At 35.4% G+C, this 24,069-nt stretch overlaps 1 protein-coding gene across 4 annotated transcripts in view; it reads right to left on the bottom strand.

The window, feature by feature from the left end:
• UBR3 (ubiquitin protein ligase E3 component n-recognin 3) overlaps positions 1-24,069 on the bottom strand; it is a 221,850-nt gene that overhangs the window by 59,422 nt on the left and 138,359 nt on the right. For 2 of the 4 annotated variants that reach the window (XM_047772845.1, XM_047772847.1), the window contains 4 exons: positions 17,894-18,043; positions 11,945-12,078; positions 7,067-7,177; positions 948-1,160 (listed from right to left, as the gene is read on the bottom strand). In XM_047772845.1, the coding sequence (XP_047628801.1) occupies positions 948-1,160; positions 7,067-7,177; positions 11,945-12,078; positions 17,894-18,043 (608 nt within the window). The remainder of the gene's footprint in view (positions 1-947; positions 1,161-7,066; positions 7,178-11,944; positions 12,079-17,893; positions 18,044-24,069) is intronic. The other 2 variants (XM_047772846.1, XM_047772848.1) reach the window with 1 other exon arrangement.

Below are 24,069 nucleotides of genomic sequence, written 5' to 3'. Positions count from 1 at the left end.
TTGAGAAAAGGAGATGGATCTTTCTGAGTGGCTTTAAACTATGAACTTCTGTTTCAAAAGTCAGATATTCATAGTTCCCATAAATTTACTGCATACACTGGGCACACCTGTCACTTCTTTCAGGGACCATATCATAAATCTATAATGAAGGTGAAATATTTAAGAATTTAAGTCAAATAAATAATTCCCACTGGATGAGATAAAATATATGGTCACTCATACCAAATACCAAAGTAAAATAAACTGACTTAAAGTGAACTGTTTGATCATATATAGAATATTTTATTTCTCAATTACACACACAAGCATATGCATAAATATATCATACTGATTCTAATATACCTAAGGAGCATATTTTAAAATGATTAGATTATGCTTGGCAATGCAAGATAAATACATACAATATTTGGTTTTGTTTTAAAATATTTCAAAATAACCATATCTAAACTTATAGAATTTTATGATCTGGAAGCTATATTTTAAAACTATAACAATTTAGGGAGTTCCTGTTGTGGCTCAGCAGTAATGAACTCAACTAGTATCCATAAGGATACAGGTTCTGTCCCTGGCCTTGCTCAGTGGGTTAAACATCTGGCGTGCTGCAGATTGCAGAAGCAGCTTGGATCCCATGTTGCTGTGGCTGTGGTGTAGGTCAAGCTGTAGATTCGATTCACCCCCTGGCCTGAGAACTTTCCTATGCCACATGTGCAGCCCTAAAAAGTGAAAAAAAAAAAAAAAACTACAACAATTTAGACTAAGGAAAAATATAACCTTTAGTAATAATTTGTATACTACTCTCACTTTTGTTTTTAATAACCATAAAGAGTAGAGGAAAAACCTCTAAAAGCAATTTCTACTAAACATATAGAAACCCAGAGTAATTTAGAAACGGAACAAAAAGTACAGCTGAAAAGGAGAGTTGAGTTAACCAGGAATTTCTGCCTTACACTGATGCTTACTGGGAAAGCTCCCGGTCGTCCCTGCAGCTCTTCCACTTCCTTTATGAGATCTTGTACACTTTTGTTACTAGGACGTTGCCAAAGATGGTTTTCGACATTGCTTCCAGGGTAACAAGGAAGAACACTGTTAGCGAACTGCCTACAGAGAGGACATGTGAATTCTCCTTTGTCCACTGAGAAGCCCTGAAGAACCTGGTCATTCTAAAAGATGAAACAAGCATATAAATAAATGAACCCTGCAGAAAAGGACCTCTAATATATGACATAAAAACATTTAAAAAATCATTTAATTATTGAAGCTTATCAAATCACTTTTACATTACAGCAATCATGTAACACTTGCCATAACCAATGAACTGCTTAAGTATTCTACCCATCTCTCAGCACGAAACATTTAAATAATGATGTAATCAATCTGAAATGTGGATTTAAGATAAAGAATAACAGAAAAAGCAGGTTACATAAGGTGAATCACCTTCCTCTTACTCCATGCCCCTGTTTTCATTTTCTGTAAGTGACTACTGGAAAGATTCTTCCAGTGCTCATGTTTTTTGATGTAGGACAGACAGCTTTTGAGAGTACTTAAGCCTAAAAAATGTGATGTGCCTTCTAAGGTATCTAACTGCTGAACACAAATGACAGGACCTGACATAGTAGGTTTGTTTAGGTTCAATACATAAGGAAAAGATTTAGAGTATTTAGAATATAAAGGTGATAGGAGGAGAATTAATTTAACATCCTTTCCTTCAGATGTTTCTGATAGGAAGAGGAGGAAAAATTAGAATTTTTGAAACAGACACACATCATGTACAAAGGCCTAGAAGGAAACTCTTGTTCATGAGACTACAATACATGCTAACTAGCCAGGAATTAAGGCAGGAATCCAGGCTGCTACATTTGTTCCTGTCTTTTGCCTGACGCCACCCATATCTGTTTCGTTCTTTTAGGCCATTGCTATGGTGTAGTCCTAACTACTGTGTTACTCTTTTTCCCAGCTCTCTTATTCTGCCGCTAACCTAATACTTTATCTCAAAATATGTTTTTGACGTACTAATATATATGTATGAATGCTACAATATGACCATTATTATTAACAATACAAAAATAATGATTAAAAAAAAGGTATGAAGAAGGAAAAAATGAATTTATTTGCCTGTGGTTACAAAGGTAGTTAATGAAAATGTCAGATGAACTTAAGTTCCCCAATTCTTTAGTTTAGTGTTCATTACACTATATCTTGGATCACAAATACTTTGACCAAAAAAGAGCTGAATTCTTTTTTTTTTTTTTTTACTTTATGACATTTTTTTTTCAAGTTCTTAAAAATGTAACACCATGTCTTATTAAATCCAATTCTATAAATAAATAAATACTAAGGCCCTGTCATGTGTCAAATTCTGTGCCAGGTGACAGCAAGAGTTAAGAGACATCTTCACTTAAAGGCAAAAAGAAACAAATCGCTTATAACAATAATGTGATAAATGCAACAGAGGAGGCTTTCCAGAGGAGACTTGTAAGGTAAGTTTTAAAGATATACAAGGAGTTCCCTGGTGGCCTAATGGTTAAGGATCTGGCATTCACTGCTATGGCACAGGTTTGATACCTGGCCCAAGAACTTTCGCATGCCACAGACACGGCCCCCAAAAAAAGATATACAATGAAAGTATACTAGAAGGTTGGGGTGAAAACTTCCACATGCCACAGATGTGGCCAAAAACACACAAAAAAAGATATACAGTAAGAGTGTACTAGAAGGCTGGGGTGAAGGTCCTGGTCATTGAAGGACATTCTATAAGCTCCCCTGTAGCCATCTTTTTGAAGAATGCCAGGTTCTCATCCTGGGCTTGACTGAAAGTAGGTTCTTTCCAATTTCATCCTCAGAAGCCCCTTCAAATATGTTCATTTTCCACATCCCTCACGCCTCAGTATCCTTCTCATCTCCAGTACCGGTTTAAGATCATTACTCTTGCATCCCCTTACCTATGCGGCTCACGTCATTTAGCAAGATCACCCTTTTCCTTCTTTTTTTATTGTCATCCATTGCCCTTAATATCAGAAGACTTGGATACCTATATCAGTTTCCTCATCACTCTAAGATGCAACCTCAATATGCATGTGAACTATCAACCTTTTATCTTAGACCCTCATATTCTTAACTTCATCAGCTGCTATGGCTTTGATCGCCACTCTATCAGAGCATCTGTTACCATAACGATATCCATATCTTTGTCTTCTAATGACCAAAAATTGTCCATATCTGAAAATATTAAACTCAAACATCTTACATTCTGAATGCTAACTCCTATCCCTTTTAGTGCTTCCTTTTTCTCTCAGTTTATCAGGCCTTTCCCAACCTACCTATACACCATGATCTATCATTTAAAAACTCTTAAGTTAATACTTCTCATTCCCCCTCCACATGACTTTCCAAAATATATACCTAACACGATTTTCATACAAAATTAATCCAGTGTATGACTGCAATTCTGCATTCAAACTGAGTATTGTTAGGGAAAACTGAAATAACTTCTTGCTACAAACTGCTTGCAACCTCACCTGAGTCCTGAATACTGCCTGGCAATCTTTTGCCAACATCCTACAAAGCACTCTTCTGCCCAATTCCCAAGTGGTTTTTCCAAACCACTTCCTCACTTGTCAAGTTCCTTCACCTACTGTACCTACCATAGCTTTGCCCCCCTTTACTCTAGGAACATAAAGGTGCACCTCCTGCTGCAGAAAGGAGAGAGTCACAGAAGTTAGACAGGAGGCAAGGGTCGGCACGACCATGAAGATGACACAGGCACTGAGGATTCAACATAAACTGGTTGGAACAAACTAGGCCCAAGATGGAGGAAGATTTCATTTCCAGTAGACCCTGAGCTTCATTATACACTTATTGTTATACACTAGCATACTAAATGACACACCCACCAGCACCATTACAGTTCAGGGGCCATCCACAAAGAGCCAAAAAGTGAGCAATAGCCCAATTCCCAGAAATCCCCACCCCTTCCCCAAAATAGTTGGATTCATTCTCCCATTTGTTAGCCTATGAAATTACTCAGTCCATAAAAACTAACCACCCCCAGAGTTCCCACTGTGGTTCAACAGGTTAGGAACCCAACACTGTCTCTGTGAGGATGCAGGTTCCATCCCTAGTCTCGCTCAATGGGTTAAGGATCCAGCACTGTGGCAAGCTGCAGCATAGGTCTCAGATGCGGCTCAAATCTGGTTTTGGCATGGCTGTGGTGTAGGCCTCAGCTGCAGCTCTGATTCACCTTCTAGCCTGGGAACTTCCATATGCCACAGGTGTGGACGTAAAAAGGAAAAAATCATAAAAACAAATAAACTACTAACCATTCCCCAGCCCTCACACCCCAGGGCTGCTCTCACCTTCTGAGAAGGACCACATTCTGCCCATGGAATGCGTTATCTCCCTGAATTAATCTCTCACCAAGTCTAGACAATCCTTCTCTAAATACATTCTCTAACCTCTTCTCCATTTCCACTGTCATGACTAAACCCAAACTATCATCATCTCTTACCTCCTAAATAATATAAGCTATCACCATATTCGTTCTTATTCTTCTGCAATCCCATAACAATCCCCTGAAATCTACACAATTGCCACAGTGACCTTTCTGAATATATCACCTCTCTGCTTAAGAGCCTTCAATGGCTTTAATGGCTCTTTCAGAAGAATCATCTAAAGTCCAAAATCCTTAGGTGGACCACATAGGCTCTTTATAATTTAACTCCTAATTACTTCTCCAGTCTTTCTTATCACTCAAGCACTTTACTTCATCAAAAAGTTCTAGCACTTGGCAGATGTTCCTTAATATATCTCTTAACACTCAGCGCATATATTGCAACTGTTTATTTCTCTCTCACACAATGCATAGTAAATTCCTTGAGAAGGAACTGTGTCTTTTTCACTGCTGTACCCCCAATGTCTATATCAGTACCTAGAACACTGTAGGTACTGATAAATACTTCTTGAATAAGCCACTGAATACAGAGGTATGAAAAATGCATAAATGTGCTTACAAAATTATTAATTAGATTATTAATGCTGAACTCATGGAAGATAAAGTTAAAGTAACAGGCAAGCCCAAATCATGGAGTGCCTTGAATGCCATTTAGGGAAGAATGAACTTTATTCCATCAGGAAGAAATCAGTAAAAAAAATTTTAAGCCAATGACATATCATCAGATTTACATTTTAGAAAGATCAATGTAATGATCAATATTAGATTTGGAGTAAGGGAACTAATAAGAAAGTGATTAAAAACAGTCAACATGAAAAATGAAGGCATACACAAAAAAGAAGAAGTGGAAATAATGAAGTCAGAATGTAGTTCGAGATTTAAGAAACAGAATCAACAGAATTTAGTAAGTGAATGAACATGAGAGGTAAGAAGTAGAATGGGAAAAAGAGAATTCCTCTGCTTCTGAGTTAGGAATCTGGGAATAGAATAGGCCACGCCTTTAAGAAGAGCTGAGAGAGAAAAAAAAGGCTGCAGCTACATGGGAATGCAAGATCAAGGAAAGAAATTTTGAATGTCAGAGACCTGAGCAACTTTATGAACTAAAATAAAGGAACAAAATAGGCAGAAAAACTGAAGACATAAAAGAAAAAGAGGAAAGAAAAAAAAAAAAAGGAGTTCCCATCACGGCTCAGTGGAAATGAATCTGACTAGAATCCCTGAGGACACAGGTTTGATCCCTAGCCTCGTTCAGTGAGCACTGCCGTGAGCTGTGGTGTAGGTGGAAGACCACAGACATGGCTTGGATCTGACATTGCTGTGGCTGTGGTGTAGGCTGGCAGCTACAGCTCCAATTTGACCCCTAGCCTGGAAACCTCCATATATCATGGGTACAGCCCTAAAAAACAAACAAACAAACAAAAAAAAGGTTTCTTACTGATAGTTCAAGGTTCCTATGGTGATAGGCAAAAAGGAAAACTAGAACATAAACAGAAAAATTTTTCCTGAAGAAAAAAAGGAATACTACCTCAAAAACAGAAAAGCAAGGATTGGGTGGGATGCAGTCATTTATTGGGGAACAGAAAAGCAAAGCGGGAAGCTAAGGCAGTATGTGACACACAGCCACTTGGTGTCACAGAAAGAGACAGACTCTGATGAGAGGAAAGGCATCTTGGGATTTAGGCAAAACAGAGAGTCTGGGAGAAAGGAGGCAAAGGTTTGGAATAACTGCCCAAGAGACTAGGAGAGGGAACTGATCAAAGACAGGTAAATCAATTGAGAAGCAATATCTCATTGAGAAGTCCATGACTCTAATCCAAGCCACTATTCTAAGAAACCACAAATTTAGGGAGGTACAAGTTCACTTAGTTTTATGATTTTTCTAACAGTGCTAGCTGCCTAGGTCTAAAATCAAAGGAGGCAGATTAAATGACTGGTATGGCACAGGATATCAAAGTGATATAGGAGTTCCCTGTTTTGGCTTAGCGGGTTACAAACCCGACTAGTATCCTGAGGCCTTGCTCAGTGGGTTAAGGATCTGGCATTGCAGTGAGCTGTGGTATAAGTTGAAGACGCAGCTCGGACCCTGTGTTACTGTGGCTGTGGCATAGGCCGGCAGCTACAGCTCTAATTTGACCCCTAGTCTGGGAACCTCCACATGCCACGGTTGTAGCCCTAAAAAGCAAAAAACAACAAACAGACCAAAAAAAAAAAAAAAAACCTCCAAAACAAAAGAAAGTGAGACTGGGTAAGAGCTAATGGGCTAATACAAGGGGTCAAAAGACTAGAGATCTTGAAGTCAGAAGCAAAACACACTAATAAAAGTAAAAATAAGGACACTGAAGAATAATCACATAATAAAATGATATGGTAGGCTATTAAAACTTAACATTTCCAAGCTAGAGTAGAAAAGTCTAAAATTACTGCTATGGAAGTCAGTTGCTAATGTGAAGTAAAAAAAAAAATGAAATCCCTAAAGTTGAAGAGGTCAAGGAATTGTAAGGCTGGATAGTTCAAATGGCAATCATAACCACCCAAGATGAACTAGGATGCATATGCTGTAAAAAAATATTTAATACTTAGAAAGACATATACACCTTTAAAATGTTTTGGCCAACTTACCCGTAATGATTCCATGTAAGATTTATGACAATCTATATGTAATGTGTGGCCACATGTTTGTACATAAACACCTCCTTCCCAGCCAATTGATACTGCCAAGAGACAAGAACTCTTAAAAAGAAAAACAAACAAACAAAAAAAGGACAAAATACAATTAATTTTAAAGAAGTATACACACATCTAGACAAATTCACATAAACCTCTCAATTATTTCATATTGTTATACTAGCATGAACTTTGTATTTCTGTGATATAAAGAATACACATGACGACAATTCTGAAGCAGAATTTTTAAACCTGGAACAGTTTTAGCTTCCAAATAACTACACTCATAATGAAAGAGAATAATTATGAATTAGCTTTTCTCTACTCCATAAAATATAAGAAACTATACTGCTATTATCTTACCTGTTCTATATGGTACTTCATTTCTCTGTGATAATTAACATTTCCAACTTAAAGTACCTACTTCCCCCTGGCTTACAATAATGCCACTCTCTTTTGGTTTTTCTCCAATCTCTTTAACCATTTGGTATGGCCTCCTTTTAAGACTTTTCTTTCTCTGTCCACCCCTTCAATAGAACTCATCGAGGTTCTATTATTAGTGACATTCTCTTCTCTTTAAAATTATTCTCCCTGAGTGACTTAATGAGTAAATTCAACTATCCTCCAAACCTGGGTCTCTTGTTTGAGTGCCGGATATAAATACTCAGCTGCCAACCAGAAATCTCACATTTGAGGTCTCTCAGATAACATAAAACCAGTGAGTCAAAAACTTTCATTTTCTCCATGAATCTGTCTCTTCCTTTTGGTTTAAAAAGTCCCATCTGGAATACCCCTCATGGCACAGCGGAAATGAATCCGACTAGTAGCTACGAAGATGCAGGTTCGATCCCTGGCCTCACTCCGTGGGTCGGTGGTCCAGCGTTGCCATGAACTGTGGTGTAGATCGCAGATGTGGCTCGGAATCCTGCGTTGCTGTGTCTGTGGTGTAGGCCACCAGCAGTGGCTCCAATTTAACCCCTAGCCTAGGAACTTCTATATGCCATGGATGCAGCCCTAAAAAAGAAAAAAAATCCACATCTGTTTAGTCACCAAATCAAAAAGCTAAAACTTATTCTACATCAAATCTTTTCCTTCACACCACATTATTAGTTTCCAAACCATATGAAATCTCTCTCCTAAATAATTCATGATTTTGGCCTCTCTTCTTCATTCCCACTGTAACATTTAGATCTGTGTCATTTGTTCTGAGGGACTGGATTCTTGAATAAAGTTTCTTAGCTGGTCTCGAAGATGAATCCTGCACACATCTTTCTAAAGTACAAATTTGTACCTGAGCATAACCCCCAAAAGTGACTAAACATTTACAAGGGTTTAATACAATACACAATAAAGAAGGGACTCAGATTGTATAAGCAAACAACAGACCCTCTAGAAATTTGTTTTAAACAGTAATTGCTTTCATCTCCTCTTTCTCTTACATCTTTGACTTCTCCTTCTCTGCTAATTCTTTCCCTTCAACCTGTAAACAGGCTTAGACTTTCCTCCTAATTTTAATTTTCTCTGAATTTTCATTTGGCCTCCGTCAAACAGCATTTGAGCATGAATTTGAGTTCACTCCTTACAGCCTGAAGCAAATAGGTGGCCAACTCAGTGCAATATTAGGCACAAGGTCTAACATGAGTGACAGCATATGATGAAAGATTTGAGAGCTATCAAAACTGAGTAAACTTTTAAATTTTATTTTTATACTGGAAAGAAACTCATACACTACAATGTAAGATGACCAAATCATCTTTAAACAATAGTAAACAGAATTTCAATATTAAATCAAGACTCTTCATGACATCTGAAAGTTAAAAATATTACACAGTGTAAAATGCCTTCCCAGTCAATTCAAAGATGTGCAACAGCCCAAATCAAATACTCACAGCAGGTGAGCTAGCTTCTGTTACAATCAAAAAAACAACAGGAGACCTGCTCCTCTGTTTTATGTTATAGAGCCATTTGAAGTAGAAGCAGATTTTGATATGAGATCATTTTAGAATGGTTGGTAGTCAGCTACTAAACAAGTTGCTCTCTTTGGCAATATATTATAAAAAATATATAATGAATCTTTCTTTTTAATAAAAGCAATTAGCTTTTAAAACTTTAAATAGTTATGTCATTTGTCTATGTAACTGTTTGATGTCTTATTTTAATCTGCCAGAATAAAAGAAGCAGAAAATCATTTACTAATACCTATATTACATTTATCTATATTTTAGGAAGACTTTAACAATGTGCCCACCACTGCACTAAGAGTTTAACATTGACTCTTTACAACCTCACTTATTTATTAAAACCTCAAACAGTAAGCGGTCTTAACCTTTTTATAAAAAAGGAGTGAAAAGTTGAACAAGATGACTCACTTATAAATGGCACAGCCCACATTTAACCTCGTCTATCTGACTCCCTCCCTAACGTATCATATCTCTCATATGCAACACTCTAGTTTTACTAGCAAATGTACTATCTTACATGATTAAAATTTTATACATCAACCTTATAAAATGCATGCTTTTCATATGAAAAGAGCAGAATTTACATAATTGGATTCTATAATCAGTATCAGTGTCCACTGATAGTAATTCTTCTGCTCCGTATGGTCTGTCTGGCTACAAAACTGAACTCCAATAAGCATCCTCAATGCACATGACATGTGTTAGTTCCTGAGGGGGCTCTAAAACCAATAGAAGAAACGGCCCCAGACGTCCAAAGGTATACAATCCAGGGAGCATATCATTTATAAATAAAATAACCATTCTGAAAGCAAACAAAAGTATTAATGTAGAAATAAAAATCTCACGGTCACTAACAGAAACAAAAAGAGATTCAGTCCAGTTCAGATACCAGTCCAGAGCTTTAAAAAAAAAAAAAAAAAAAAATTTTCCTAGAAATGAATAGCTAGTCCGACTGCAAGAAAAAGATACCCTACTTTTTCTCTCCTTTATTAAATCTCCTTTCCCTCAAAATTATTTAGTTCTTAGTTCTGGGTAATATTTTGACTGAAGAAATTATTTCTATTTTCTCTTTGGCTTTGGGATTCATCTTTACTCATTTATACTCTAAAATGATTCAAAATGATGAAATTAAAACCAAGATTACATCAAGAAAATAAAATCTAAATAAAAGTGGTAGTAAATTTTTATGAAATCAAAATTTAGCATAATTTCATTATTTTCTTCAAAATGGATATACTAGTCTCTGATTAATAAAGTAATATATTTATATGCTGCAAAAAATCCAAAGAAACAATAAAGAAAAAGTGTGAAGTGTGTGTGTGTATCTCTGTGTACATACACATATGTATGCATGTATATACACATACCGACTTCTTTTTTCAAACAATGATCATTTCATTGTAAAGCCTCTGAAAATATATGGAAGCACTGTCCTCATTACCTAACCCAAACTGCTTAATAAGCCCTATTTTGAGAACTCCTAAATAGCTACCTTGAAAATTAAAAACACCACTTTACATTTATATTGATCTTTATTACCTGTAAAATGACCTAAGAAATTCCTAACCTGTTGGGTTACTGCAAGAAAGACCATTATAAGCCCTATATTACAAACGAGGAAACTGAGTCTTAAGAGTGTTTGGCCAAGCTCTCATTGCTAAGAAAGGGCAGAATCAGGATCAAACCCCAGTTTTTCTGATCTGGGACTCTCTTTCTACTCTAAACAACACTTCCCTAACTAGAGCCACCATCTCCTCCAGAATCCACCGGAAACCTCCTTAGTCTAGACTACTGAACCATACTCTCTTCTGACTCTTACCATCTTAGATCAATTTCTGTTTATTCTAATTAAGTATTCCATCTTCCATGTATCCTACTAGTTGCCTCCATTTAATCCAGTGCATTATGGGCAGGAAAGAATTATATTTGGAAATCTACCAAAATAATCATCTCATTTTGATAACTAAAAATAGTGCTTCATTTTATGTTTTAAGTATTTAAGTTATTATCAGATGTTTATTTAATTCAAAATACAGTAGAACCAAGCAACAAAAACTGGTGAAAAGAGCCCCATTTGACAATCCACAATCTTATTTAGACATCCTTAGATAACTAAATAAGACTGATGATACCTCGGTGCTAGAGCCACTAAGTGCAAAGAGGTGGGGGAAAAACTACCAAGTTTACAAGAAATTATAAAAGCCATGACTAAATGCGCTCCCACTTTACATTTAAAAAGCATCATAGGAGTTCCCGTCATGGCGCAGTGGTTAACGAATCCGACTAGGAACCATGAGGTTGCGGGTTTGGTCCCTGCCCTTGCTCAGTGGGTTAAGGATCCAGTGTTGCCGTGAGCTGTGGTGTAGGTTGCAGACGCGGCTCGGATCCAGCGTTGCTGTGGCTCTGGCGTAGGCCAGTGGCTACAGCTCCGATTCAACCCCTAGCCTGGGAACCTCCATATGCCACGGGAGCCGCCCAAGAAATAGCAAAAAGACAAAAAAATAAAATAATAATAAAAAAAATAAAAAGCATCATAATGAGATTTTATTGTCTATCTTCAAATGAAAGTAAAAAGAGGCAAAATCTTCATAAAACATTCATACTACATCTAAAAGGTTTTACCATTCCTTTGAACTGAATGTGTACACCTCATAATAAATAGCATTTAAAACAAAGGTATAACATTTAAAACCCAAAATTTTTATTTATTAACTGACTTTCATTTCTTTAATATCCACATATTAATTTTTTTCTAATAAACTTCCAGATCCAAGTCAGAAAGACATTTCGTTGAAGAAAAATATAAAACTGTGGAGGGAAATAACCATCAATTTTGCAGGCAAAAATACTATTGATAAAAAAGAGCACTTACATCTTTAAAATAACGCTGTAACAATGAAAGCCTCACATCATGAACTGCTGCACATGTATCCCAAGGGTAAATCTGTTCCTCTTCAGTAATAGGCAGCTTTTTTGGCTCAACGTTGTCACGGCACTGCCCCAAAACTACATTAACAGAGATAAGAGCTCATTACAAAACCAACATATACACTTTTTCACCAAGAAAAGCTGAGTTATTCACCAGAAGCTACACTAATTTTTCTAATATTAGAATATGTTTAAAAATCTAGAAAAAAAAGTGGTATTCTAGTTTTCTTCAACTGAGTAAAAATAAAGCTTTAAATATGATAACATTTATTTTTTACACCAAAATATGAGTATGAGCTCTGAATGGTTTCCAAAATCTGTCCAAAAAAAAAGTCTAGAAGTTATAACTCTCCAATACTAATAAACTTCATTTCTAAATATGCTATTTTTGGAGTTCCATTGTGGCTCAGCAGTAACAAACCAGACTAGTATCTATGAGGACGTAGGTTTGATCTCTGGCCTCACTCGGTGGGTTAAGGGTCCAGTGCGGCCGAGAGCTGTGGTGTAGGTCACAGACATGGCTGGGATCTGGCATTGTTGTGACTGTGGTATGGGCTAGCAGTTCCAGCTCCATTTCGACCCCTAGCCCAGGGACTTCCATATGCCATGGGTGTGGCTCTAAAATAAATAACTAAATAAATAAATATGGCATTTTTCACCAAAAGGAAACAGATATCATTGAAGGAAAAGCTAAGTCCAAAGTTGGGGAGAAGGGTAGTTGAGCCTGGAATTGTGTGTGATAAAAAAGCAAGGAAGTATTCAAACACTGAGGGGGCAGGTCATGAGGAATTTTAAAGGAGTTCTAACTAGAAAATTTGGAAATCAAAAAGAATAATGACAGTAACAGATAACACAATCCTTGATTCATGTAGGGAACACCAAGATAAAATAAAAGGCTAAACTGTTAGATTCTCAATGTATCATCCTATAGATTACCAACCACCACAACCAAATGATTATATGTGGTTAGCAATACCAATAATGGGACAAATTATCACTATGGGCCTCCTGATGTGATGTAATGGTTTAATTTCATTGAGGTCAAAGGACATACTTTGGATGATTTTGCTATTATTAAATGTATTGTGACTTGTTCTGTGACCTAATATATAGGCTATCTATACAGTCTATCTATATATATGTTCCATTTACTACTGAGAAAATGTATATTCTACTGTTATTTGGATAGAGTTTTTCTATATAAGTTTGTTAGATTAAAATGTTCTATAGTTTTGCCAAAGCGCTGTATTTCTTATTTTGATCTTCTACCCAGTTGTTCTATCCATTATTGAGGTCTCCAACTATTATTACAAAACTTCTTCTCCTTCCAATTATAATATCTTTTGCTTCATGTATTTTGGGTCTCTGCTGTTTGGCGCATATATGCATATAACTGTTACATCTTCTTGATAGATTGACTCATCTATCAATATATAATGTCCTTTTTATCTCTTGTAACAATTTTTGAGTTTATTGCATCTGATATTCACATGACCACCTCAGCTCTCTTTTGGTTACTATTTGCAAAGACTATTGTTTCTCATCCTTTTTACTTTCAACCTATTTGTGTCTTTGGATCTATAATATCGCCTAGAATCAGCATATTCATGTTGTTTTATCCATTCTGTCAATGTCTGCCTTTTAATTGAAGAATTTAATGCATTTATATTTCAAGTAATTACTGATTTAGAAAAACTTTATTCTGCTATTTTGCTATTTATTTTATATAGTCCTCAATTTGTGCTTGCTGCCTCTTTGTGCTTAAATTGAATATTATAGCATACCATTTTGATTCCCTTCTAGTTTCTTTTCTGTTCTTTCTAAGAATCAAGTTTAAATTTATATGAGCCTAGTTTCATAGTACACAAAAACTCTGCTCCCTTACATCTCCATCTCCCCTCACTGTCCTTTTTATGTTTTTATCTGAATGCCTGCATTTTTCTACAAATAAGAACAATGATATTTGGTTTAAAAATCTCAACCTTGGAGTTCCCATCGTGGTGCAGGGGAAACGAATCCGACTAGGAACCATGAGGTTGTGGGTTCGATCCCTGGCCTTGCTCAGTGGGTTAAAGATTTGGCATTGCAGGAGCTGTGGTGTAGGTTGTAGATACCGCTCAGATCTGGCATTGCTGTGGCTCTGGGGTAGGCCGGCAGAAACAGCTTCAATTAGACCCCTAGCCTGCGAACCTCCATATGCTGCAAGTGTGGCCCTAAAAGAACAAAAGATACATACACACACAAAAAAACCCTCAACCTTCACCTGAAACTAACACAACATTGTAAATCAACTATAACACATACACAAAAAAAGTTGTTTTGGGGGGAAAAAATCTCGATTTGCAGTTCTTTCCAGATTCAGTTCCTTCTTCTTACAAATGTTTTTTAAAGTACTATGAAGATAAAAATGCTGCTTTACTTTGGACTTTCTTAAATTCTGCAAAGATTTTGGGCATTAATAGAATGAAAAATATTATATACTATTATATTCTCCTCCTACGGAGAACTGAAGCTCCCCAAATCAGTAACATTTACAGCAGGCATTCTGTACATTGGTATGTAAATCAATACTTCTAGAACTTCACAGAACTATTATAAAGGCCCTTAATTTAAGTACTATTTTGACTGATTATCAAAAGTCTATAATTCAGCAGAAGTCAAATATAAGACTAAGGGAAGAAAGCATGAGACTTTTCTTTGTTACATGATTTCAAAAGCAGGTCAATAAAGAATCAATAGATTTTAAAAAGTTCTAGAGCAATAAGCACACCTAGTACCAAACTGTGGTTTCTAAATACCATTTCCTACCAAAATAAACTAGAGTTTCTTAGAGAAATGGCTGACTTCAGAACAGAAAATGCATAAGATAAAAATAGTATAAACTTGTTATGCCAGAAAATGTGAAGTCCCAAGTCTACAAAGTTTGTGCCAAAAGAACTCAGGAAATAACTTGAAGAAGCTCCCATAAAGAAGATGGAAGAATGTGAACATCAACAAGAAATTAACTGCAACAGAGTTCATAGTGATACAATAAGTATTAATTATTTTTAGAGAATGCTAAAAAACCAGGAACTCAATATTTTGAGCACAAGAAGATAAAAGGAAAGAATACAGTAATTATACTGTCTTTTATATACAATCTATACCTCAGAATAACCAAAATAGTTGACAAGATGAAATTTATTTTATAAAAGTAGTTCAGCTAATAAAGAAAACATGAAAGAGATTTGTTACCCCTGATGAACTGATAAATCTATGCAATCACCATTCACTGCTAATATCTCAAAAGAGAGAAAACAGAGGAGACAAGAATGTGTTAAACATCACAAGGATACAATCAGCAAATTCCAAAATGTTCAACAACACAATTTCTTCAAATAGTAAAATGCATCTAGTTAGGGAGAAGGGTGACAGGCACATGGGAGATGAAAAAGGAACCTATTAATTAAAAGTCTACAAGGGAACCCTACAATTATAAATAAATTAAACAAAATAAATAAGAAACAATTGGGGAATTTTAAACACTGACTAGATATCTGATGGTATTGAGGAACTATTTTACTTAGGAGTAACTGATTATGTTTAAAAAATAAGTCCTTTTGGGTGTGGCTCAGAGGGTTACGAACCCAACTAGTAGCCATGAGGATACAGGTTTGATCTCTGGCCACACTCACTGGCTTAAGCATATGGCATTGCAGTGAGCTGTGGTGTAGGTCACAGATGCAGCTCAAATCTGGCATTGCTATGACTGTGGCATAGACTGGTAATTGCAGCTCCACTTTGACCTCTAACTGGGAACATCCATATGCTGTGTGTGCAGCCCTAAAAAGCAAAACAAAACAAAACAAAACTCTCCTTTCTATTTAACAGAAACAGTGAAGTATTTATAGATGAAATAAAACGATGTCTGGAATATGCTTCAAAATAATTCTAGGGGGAGGAAATAAATAAATTAAAATTTGCTGCAAGTTAATTATTGTTGAAGATTGATGGGAACATGGAGGTTCATTGTATTAGGCTCTTTATTTCAGTATATGGTTAAAATTTTCTATATTCAAATGTGAAAAGATAAAAGAAAAAGAGAAGAGACAAATAAAATAAGGAATTCATAAATAAGGAAAAAGTGAGGAGAGGTAAAATGTGAAAAGATGTCAGTGGGTGGGTAAGACTCAGGAGGAAAGGAAACAGCCAGAGATTTCCCCTGCTACATTCGCTACCATTCCCAGTTAAAATCACTTTGAAATTTAATGCATTTAACGTTAGCTTCTTATTCTTTTCCCCTATTTCTAAAAATAAAAGACCCGTAGTATAGCAGAATTATCTAATATTAGTTAGTGGACAAACTTGTTAAAAAGAGATTAACTGAAGTAATAAGAAAAAGCAACGTTTAAAATATAAAATAATGAACAAATAAAAGTCTAAAACAATAACATAAGCTTCATTAAGGCAGGGATATTGTTTCATTTTGCTTCTTAGTATAGAAGTGGTACTCAGTAAATACTTGTGAAATGAATGAATGAATGAAATAAAACATAAGTTGATGACTATACAGTATTTGGTGAAGGAGTTAGAGAAAGTTTAGTGGCAATAATCTAATAAACTGATTCCCTCATAATAGCAGAACAGATAAGTTTTACTTAACTGCAAAAATTAGTCAGTACTCCCACATATTTCCTTTTTAGTAAGCATTTCTGGTCTTGATAGCTCTACTCCAATGTCCTATTCAGTCAGGGTTTTCTAGACCAATTTAATTTTTAAACAAGAAGAGTAACAAGAGGAGAAACTAATTTACCAGGCACCATATTAGATCCTTTGGCCTATACTACATTACTTAAGTAACACAGTCCTTTGAAGTCAATATTACCTCTATATTTAAAAGAAAGCAGGAGTTCCCATCATGGCTCAGTGGTTAACAAACCCAATTAGTATCCATGAGGACGTAGTCTTGCTCAGTGGGTTAAAGATCTGGTGTTGCCATGAGCTGTGGTGAAGGTCGCAGACATAGCTCAGATCTGACGTTGCTGTGGCTGTGGCATAGGCCAGCAGCTGCAGCTCCGATTCGACCCCTAGCCTGGGAACCTATATATGCCACAAGTGCAGCTTAAAAAAGACAAAAAAAGAAAGAAAGAAAGCAACAAACTTGGCTAGATTATGTCAAGCAATACCTGTATTTGAACTCAAGGGAATCTCTTATATCTAATTCTTTCTACTTTACTGTACCAATTCAGAGAGTAAACACCCCAGAAAAAAATGCTCTGAGAAATATGTAAGACTTTCATTTTCTCTTTGCTTCACACATATTCCTGTTGAAAAAGGACTGAATTCATTGGGACTGGAGTGTGTAATAGTTAACACTACCTCAAAATAGTTCGGTATGGCAGAGGATAGAGAACATTCAGGCATATCCTTCAAACAACAACAACAACAAAAATGTTCTCCCTACAGATTGACAAACAGCAGGTTGTTTCAAGAATGACTGCTTCTAAGCTCAAGAAATAAAAGCAAAGCTACCTAAATATGCCTTATGTAGTTAAAATATTTAAATTGACAATATTTCTAGGCTTAAAGTGCTTCCAGATTTGAGAACAATTAAACTGTCAACACAGCTGAACTCAGTTACTGGCCACCTAGCACTAGTAATACACCAACACACATTAAAGAAAAAGATCGTATAATATCTAGAGAGACCTCTCTACTAAGGGCTTCTTCCAACACTCATGTCCAGGAAAGTGAGATAAAACCAAATTAAGAATCTCTGCTATATAGATCTCAATCTATTCTTGCCATAGTTGTATCTAAACAAAAAACACAGCTTTCATTTATTAGAGATATTTGTTATTCTGTTATGCTTAGTCTCAGAAATGTTTCCACTGAAAAATTACTTTGATTTTACCTGAAGATGCTTGCAACAAGACAACCAATCCTGTAGGTCTGTCTTCAGAAGAGGGGCCACTCTGTCCACAGATAACACAATCATATACTGCCTCAGAAACCTGTGGCTCTGCTGTGGCGATTTCCATAGGAATATCATTCTCAGGAGAATCTGAGGGAAAAAAGTTGGGTCTCTTAATTTCTCAATAAACTTATGGAAAAAAAAAATCAAGCTCAAACAATTTTTAACTTCAAATATCAATAAATGTCTATTAGCAATAAAACTGGGAAAATGCTCCTACTAAGGTAAAATGTTTACTCAGAAAAAGACCAAAAAAAATGCAAAGAATAGATATAATGAAAGACATATTAAATAATATGGTTAAATACACTTCTGATGTATCATTCACATATAAAATGAAAAATCAAAAACACAGATGCAAAGACATTTGTATCAAGGAGTTCTCTTGTGGCACAGTGGGATAAGGATCCAGCATTATCACTGCGGCAACTCAGGTCACTGCTGAGGTTCAGGTTCAATCCCTGGCCCGGAAACTTCCACATGCCACAGGTGTGGCAAAAAAAAAAAGGCATTTGTATCCAAAAAAACCCATAAAATATAATAATATAAGGAAATAAAGGGGAGATTGTTTAATTTTTTTCTGAGGCACCCTCAGAGGGGAAATGTATAATGACATGGCAGCTCTCAGAAGTAACTGACAATATTTACTAGGAGATAAAAGTGGAACAAATGATTTCTCCTTTACTTTTAATTGTAGTGACTAAACCTTAGTGATAATAATTATCAATATATATTTATATATGTAGGGAAAACATTTATATATGACTATATATATTAATAAAGCAGAACTATTATAGAAAATAACAGTAATCCTCTGGTGACATGTCATTAAAAGGAATAAAATATTGAGCCAATAATCATTTTCAAATAAAGACTCTTAAACTCTTGAAGATCAATGACATCCATAGTGGCAAAGAAATGAGTAGAGGGGATCTGGAAGATCAGGGAAGCAGAAGTGATTTACGACATGTTTAAATGATGGCGGCATATATAAATAAACGTGTAAAAATACATGACAGAAATTGAAAGATGTCAAGAGTAGATATGTTTTAATAAGAATTCATGCAGTAAAAACACATCTGATATTTATTACAAATGAGAGGAAAGTGGGCAGCAACCTAAAATAGAACTTTAGATAATGCCAGAATTAATGGAAATAAAAAAGAAACCAATAAAGAAATCAAAGAAAAAACAACAATTTATGAATACAGTCAGAATCAGAAAACTCAATGTCTATGAAAATAAGATTAATGAAAAGAAGATTTCAAAAGAAAGTACCAGAAGCCATTAAGATTTGATATGTGATTACTTTGTCTTTTAGGGAGAAAACTATAGTACAGAAAAGAGGGGATGTGTCTGACTACTCTCAAGTTCAAAGAAGAGATGTATGTGATTGCTCTAAAGTTCAAATACAGAAATACCTGACTTAAAGTGACATGAAATAAGGTTTAAGTGCCAAAGAAGTAGAATTTCATTAACTCTATCTCACACACAAAGATCTTTTCCCTTTTATTTTTTAATGTCTTGGTACAGTTAACTTGAAAACTTCAAGGAAATCCTATTACCAAAATGCATTATCAAAGAGACTGCTAAGTCACCTTTTTGAGAGTTTTTAAAAGGCTTAATAATCTACATGCATAGTCAATTTTTATTTTAATTCTAATCTTAATAATTACAGACACTAATGTCCCTTTTTTTTTTTTTCTTCAAGAATCCAGCATTGTCACTGCCATGGCTCTAGTGGCTGCTGTGGCACAGGTTTGATCTCTGGCCTGGGAACTTCCACATGCCTCAGACACAGCTTGGGGTGGGGGAGTGCATATAAGATGTAAATGGTTACAAAAACAAACAAACAAAAAGAAACAGGCAAAACTAATGTATAGGATTAGGAGTAAGGATATGGTTACTCTTGGAAAAGGGAATGATAGAGAACAAGAAGAGGGGTTGGGGATGCTGGTAATGTTCTAGGGTTTCTCAATCTGGATGCTGGTTACACAGTGATATTCAGTTATTAAAAATTTTAACAGCTGTAATTCATGATACATGCATATTTCTATATGTTTATTTCAATAAAGAGGTTTTTTAAAACCCCATTAAATAATATAACTGAGTATACTCTCTAATAAGTATTATAATGAAGATACTCAATTCTGCCAACTACATGTACACAACATCTGCACATATTTTCCACAACAAAAAAATCCAAAAGCATGTGGCCTGAAAATTGACATAATGAAAGAATTACAATGATTTTCTCTAGGTAAACTAAATGGAGATAGATGCAAAACTGAGAGAGTAGTACTCAAAAATGATAAATACAAGTGCCACCACAGACCATTCTAATAATGAAAACATTCTTACTACAAATAACCCCTTCAACTCTTAAGCTCTACTTTGACTTCCAATACAATTAAAATTTTAAATGTTTCAGGATAAAACTGACACTTCCTCTTTTAAAACAAAAGTGCCTATTTCAAATTACTATAATTAATATTATTATAATAAAGGCAAAAAAGATTAATAAAGCAATATTTAATTCATCTGTTTGGTTTTACACAAACAGAAAAAGCTACCTGACTTAAGCAGGTACTTCTACTGAATGCTATTTCAATTTGCCAAAGTTCTATTTATAATCACTCTGTTAGAATGACTGCAAAATGGCCCCAATTCTCCATTCCTCTCTGAATTATGATCTTTGCAATGTGACTTTGCAAATCCTCCCATCAAAAGGTAGAATTTATTCTCCACTCCTTGTATATGGGCTCCTTTGTTTCAGTGTAGTCAAGAGATGCCTTTCCAAGACTAGGCCTAAAGTGGTCTTGCATATTCTATCTCAGTATCTCTCTCTCAAGATCATTTTCCCCTTCCCTCTTCCCTTTCCCCCTCTTCCTCTCACTCTCTCTCTGTTTCTCATTCTGTCTCTATCTGTCTCTGTCTCTTTCTGTCATTCTCTACCATGCCACCTACAATGAGAAGTCTAGGGTATCTTGTTGGAGGAGAGCCCATCTGAATAGAGCCAAGTTGTCCCACCAGCTCAGCCCAGACCTAACTAACCATCAGATCACTAATCCATGGGTAAGCCATGGGTAAGCCCAGATGACATCAACTAAGCCTTTTGCAGGAAAGTTTGGTCCAAATCAGCAGAACTACAAGCCAACCCACTGACTCCTGAGAAATAACAAATGGTTTTTGTTTTAAATAACTAAATTTGGAGGCAGTTCATTACATAGCAAATGCTAACTGACAAAGTTTTCACTGTATGTCAATTACAGTATGTAACCTTCCAAAAGAACTGAAGAAGTTTGCTTTACTGAGATATGTGAATGATGAAAGCTAATATTTAAAGTGATAAATGTATTTCCATTTAGAATATTCTCTAGTTTAAGGAATTAAAAACTCATTTTCCAACAGTAGCATTTTTAATCTCTACCTATTCAAACATTGATTTTATTATCATCAGACTGAAAAACTTCAGTGTTCATGAATATTATAACTCTGCTTCAAGAGTTTACATTGTTACATAAAATTTCTTAATCTAACATTGGTTAAAATTGCTTAAAGGCTATTTTCACATAAAATTAATCTTTAATTACAAAATAGCTTTGCCTTTCAACTTTTACATTTATAAATTCATTTGATTAATTTACTATTTTTAAATACTTTTATTGAAATATAACTGATTTACAATGTTGTGTTAGCTTCAGGTATACAGCAAAATGAATCAAATATATATATAAATACACATATATATTCTTTTTTTATATTCCTTTCCATTATAAGTTATAACAAGATATTGAGTATACTTTCCTGTGCTATACAGTAGGTCCTTGTTGGTTATCTATTCTATATTTTAATTCCAAATTCCTAATTTATCCTTCTCCCTCCCTCTTTGGTAACCATAAATTTGTTTTCCACGTCTGTGAGTCTTCTGTTTACAAAACAGACACATAAGTTCATTTGTATCCTTTTCTAAAACTCCACATATAAGCAATATAATATGGTATTTGTCTTACTCTGTCTGGCTTCACTTAGTATACCAATCTCTAGGTCCATCCATGTTAACACTTATCCTCCTGAAACTATTCCAAAAAATTGTAGAGAAAGAAATGCTTCCAAAATTCACTCTATGAGGCCACCATTATCCTGATACCCAAACCACACAAAGACACCACACACACAAAAAAAAAAAGAACAGGCCAATATCACTGATGAACACAGACACAAAAATTCTCAACAAAATACTAGCAAGTCGAATCCGACAATGCATTAAAAAGATCAAATACCACAATCAAGTGGGATTTATCCCATAGATGCAAAGATTTTTCAGTATACACAAATCAATCAGTGTGATATGTCACATTAACAAACTGAAGAATAAAAACCATATGATTATCTCAACAGATGCAGAAAAGGCTTTTCAACATCCATTTCTGATTAAAAACTCTCTGGAAAGTGAGGGGACATACCTCAATATAATAAAGGCCATATATGACAAACCTCACAACTAACATCATACTCAATGGTGAAAAGCTGAAAGAATTTCCTCTAAGATCACTGAATTAATTTAAGCTAATAGGCATTTGTAAAACAATCTAAAATCTTCTTGGTACATCTTTTGTTTTTGTGTTTATAGAGTTCTATCCATAAATAAAGGAACAAATGGAAAAATGATGTAAGGATGATATATTTAGTGCCCTCAAAATCTTGGGACATATATTTTTGTTTGAAAACATTATGCTTCTCCATGAGAAGAGTTAACTGTGAAACATAAGTATCACAAGGTAAAGTATGATGGGTAGGCATAGATAATTTTCTTTATTGCATAAATTGATCCAAAATTATAAATATTTTGTTTGGTTTTAAGAATACATAATATACTTTAACTTCTAACTACAATTGGGTACTTGCTAGTAACCTACTAGGTAAGCTACTATTCATAAACTAAGTACACTACTAGAGTTTAAGGAATTAAAAACTCATTTTTAATGAGTTTTCTGCTAAGAAGCCTGTGAAAACTGTCACAATTGCAAAACTCCTGCTGTGCAATATCATTAATTCTGGTAAAGATGTATAGCACTGTCCTTAATTGGTCATCAGTTTTATTGCTAATATTCTTGTTTTCCTCTCCTTTTGTTCACTTGGTACAGAAAAATCCTCATTCCCTTTTTAAAAATAGCCTCATTTTAAAATAATTTTAGATTTCCAAAAAGTACTGAAACTACTACAAAGGGTTGGCATACACCTCATATCCAATTTCCCCTTAAATTTTTTTTTTTTTTTTTTTTGCTATTTCTTGGGCTGCTCCCGAGGCATATGGAGGTTCCCAGGCTAGGGGTAGAATCAGAGCTGTAGCCACCGGCCTACGCCAGAGCCACAGCAACACGGGATCCAAGCCGCGTCTGCAACCTACACCACAGCTCAGGGCAACGCCGGATCGTTAACCCACTGAGCAAGGGCAGGGACCGAACCGCAACCTCATGGTTCCTAGTCGGATTCATTAACCACTGCGCCATGACGGGAACTCCTCCCCTTAAATCTTTATATTAGCATGATGTGACTGTCACAATGAACTAAAACTGATATATTATTGATCAATTTTATTGATGTAATATTGATAAACTAAAGTCCACATTTTCTTCAGATTTCTTTAGTTTCTACCTAATGTCATGTTTCTTTACTAGGATGCCATCCAGGATACTGTCTTACATTTAGTTGTCATGTCTCCTTAGGCAACTCTTGGCTATGACAGTTTCTCAGACTTCCCCTGTTTTTGATGACCTTGACAGTTTTGGGGAGTACTGGTCAAGTATTTCATAAAACATTCTTCAACTGAAATTTGTCTGATGTTTTTCTCAAGATTAGTCTGAGGTTATGATTTTGAGGAAGACCACTGAGGTAAAGTAACATTCTCATCAACAACATACCAAGGGTACATAATGTCAGCATGACTTATTACTGTTGACATTGACCTTAATCATCTGGCTTAGGTAGTAACTGCCAACTTCCTCTCCTATGAAGTTACTTTTCCCCCTTCTCACATCGTACCTTTGAGAACGAAGTCACTAAGCACAGCACACACTTAAAGAATAGGGGGTTATATTCTATCTCTTTTAGGG

The sequence above is a fragment of the Phacochoerus africanus genome, chromosome 3 (genome assembly GCF_016906955.1).
Source record: "Phacochoerus africanus isolate WHEZ1 chromosome 3, ROS_Pafr_v1, whole genome shotgun sequence".
NCBI classification, from domain to species: domain Eukaryota; kingdom Metazoa; phylum Chordata; class Mammalia; order Artiodactyla; family Suidae; genus Phacochoerus; species Phacochoerus africanus.
This window is presented reverse-complemented; position numbering and strand designations above follow the sequence as displayed.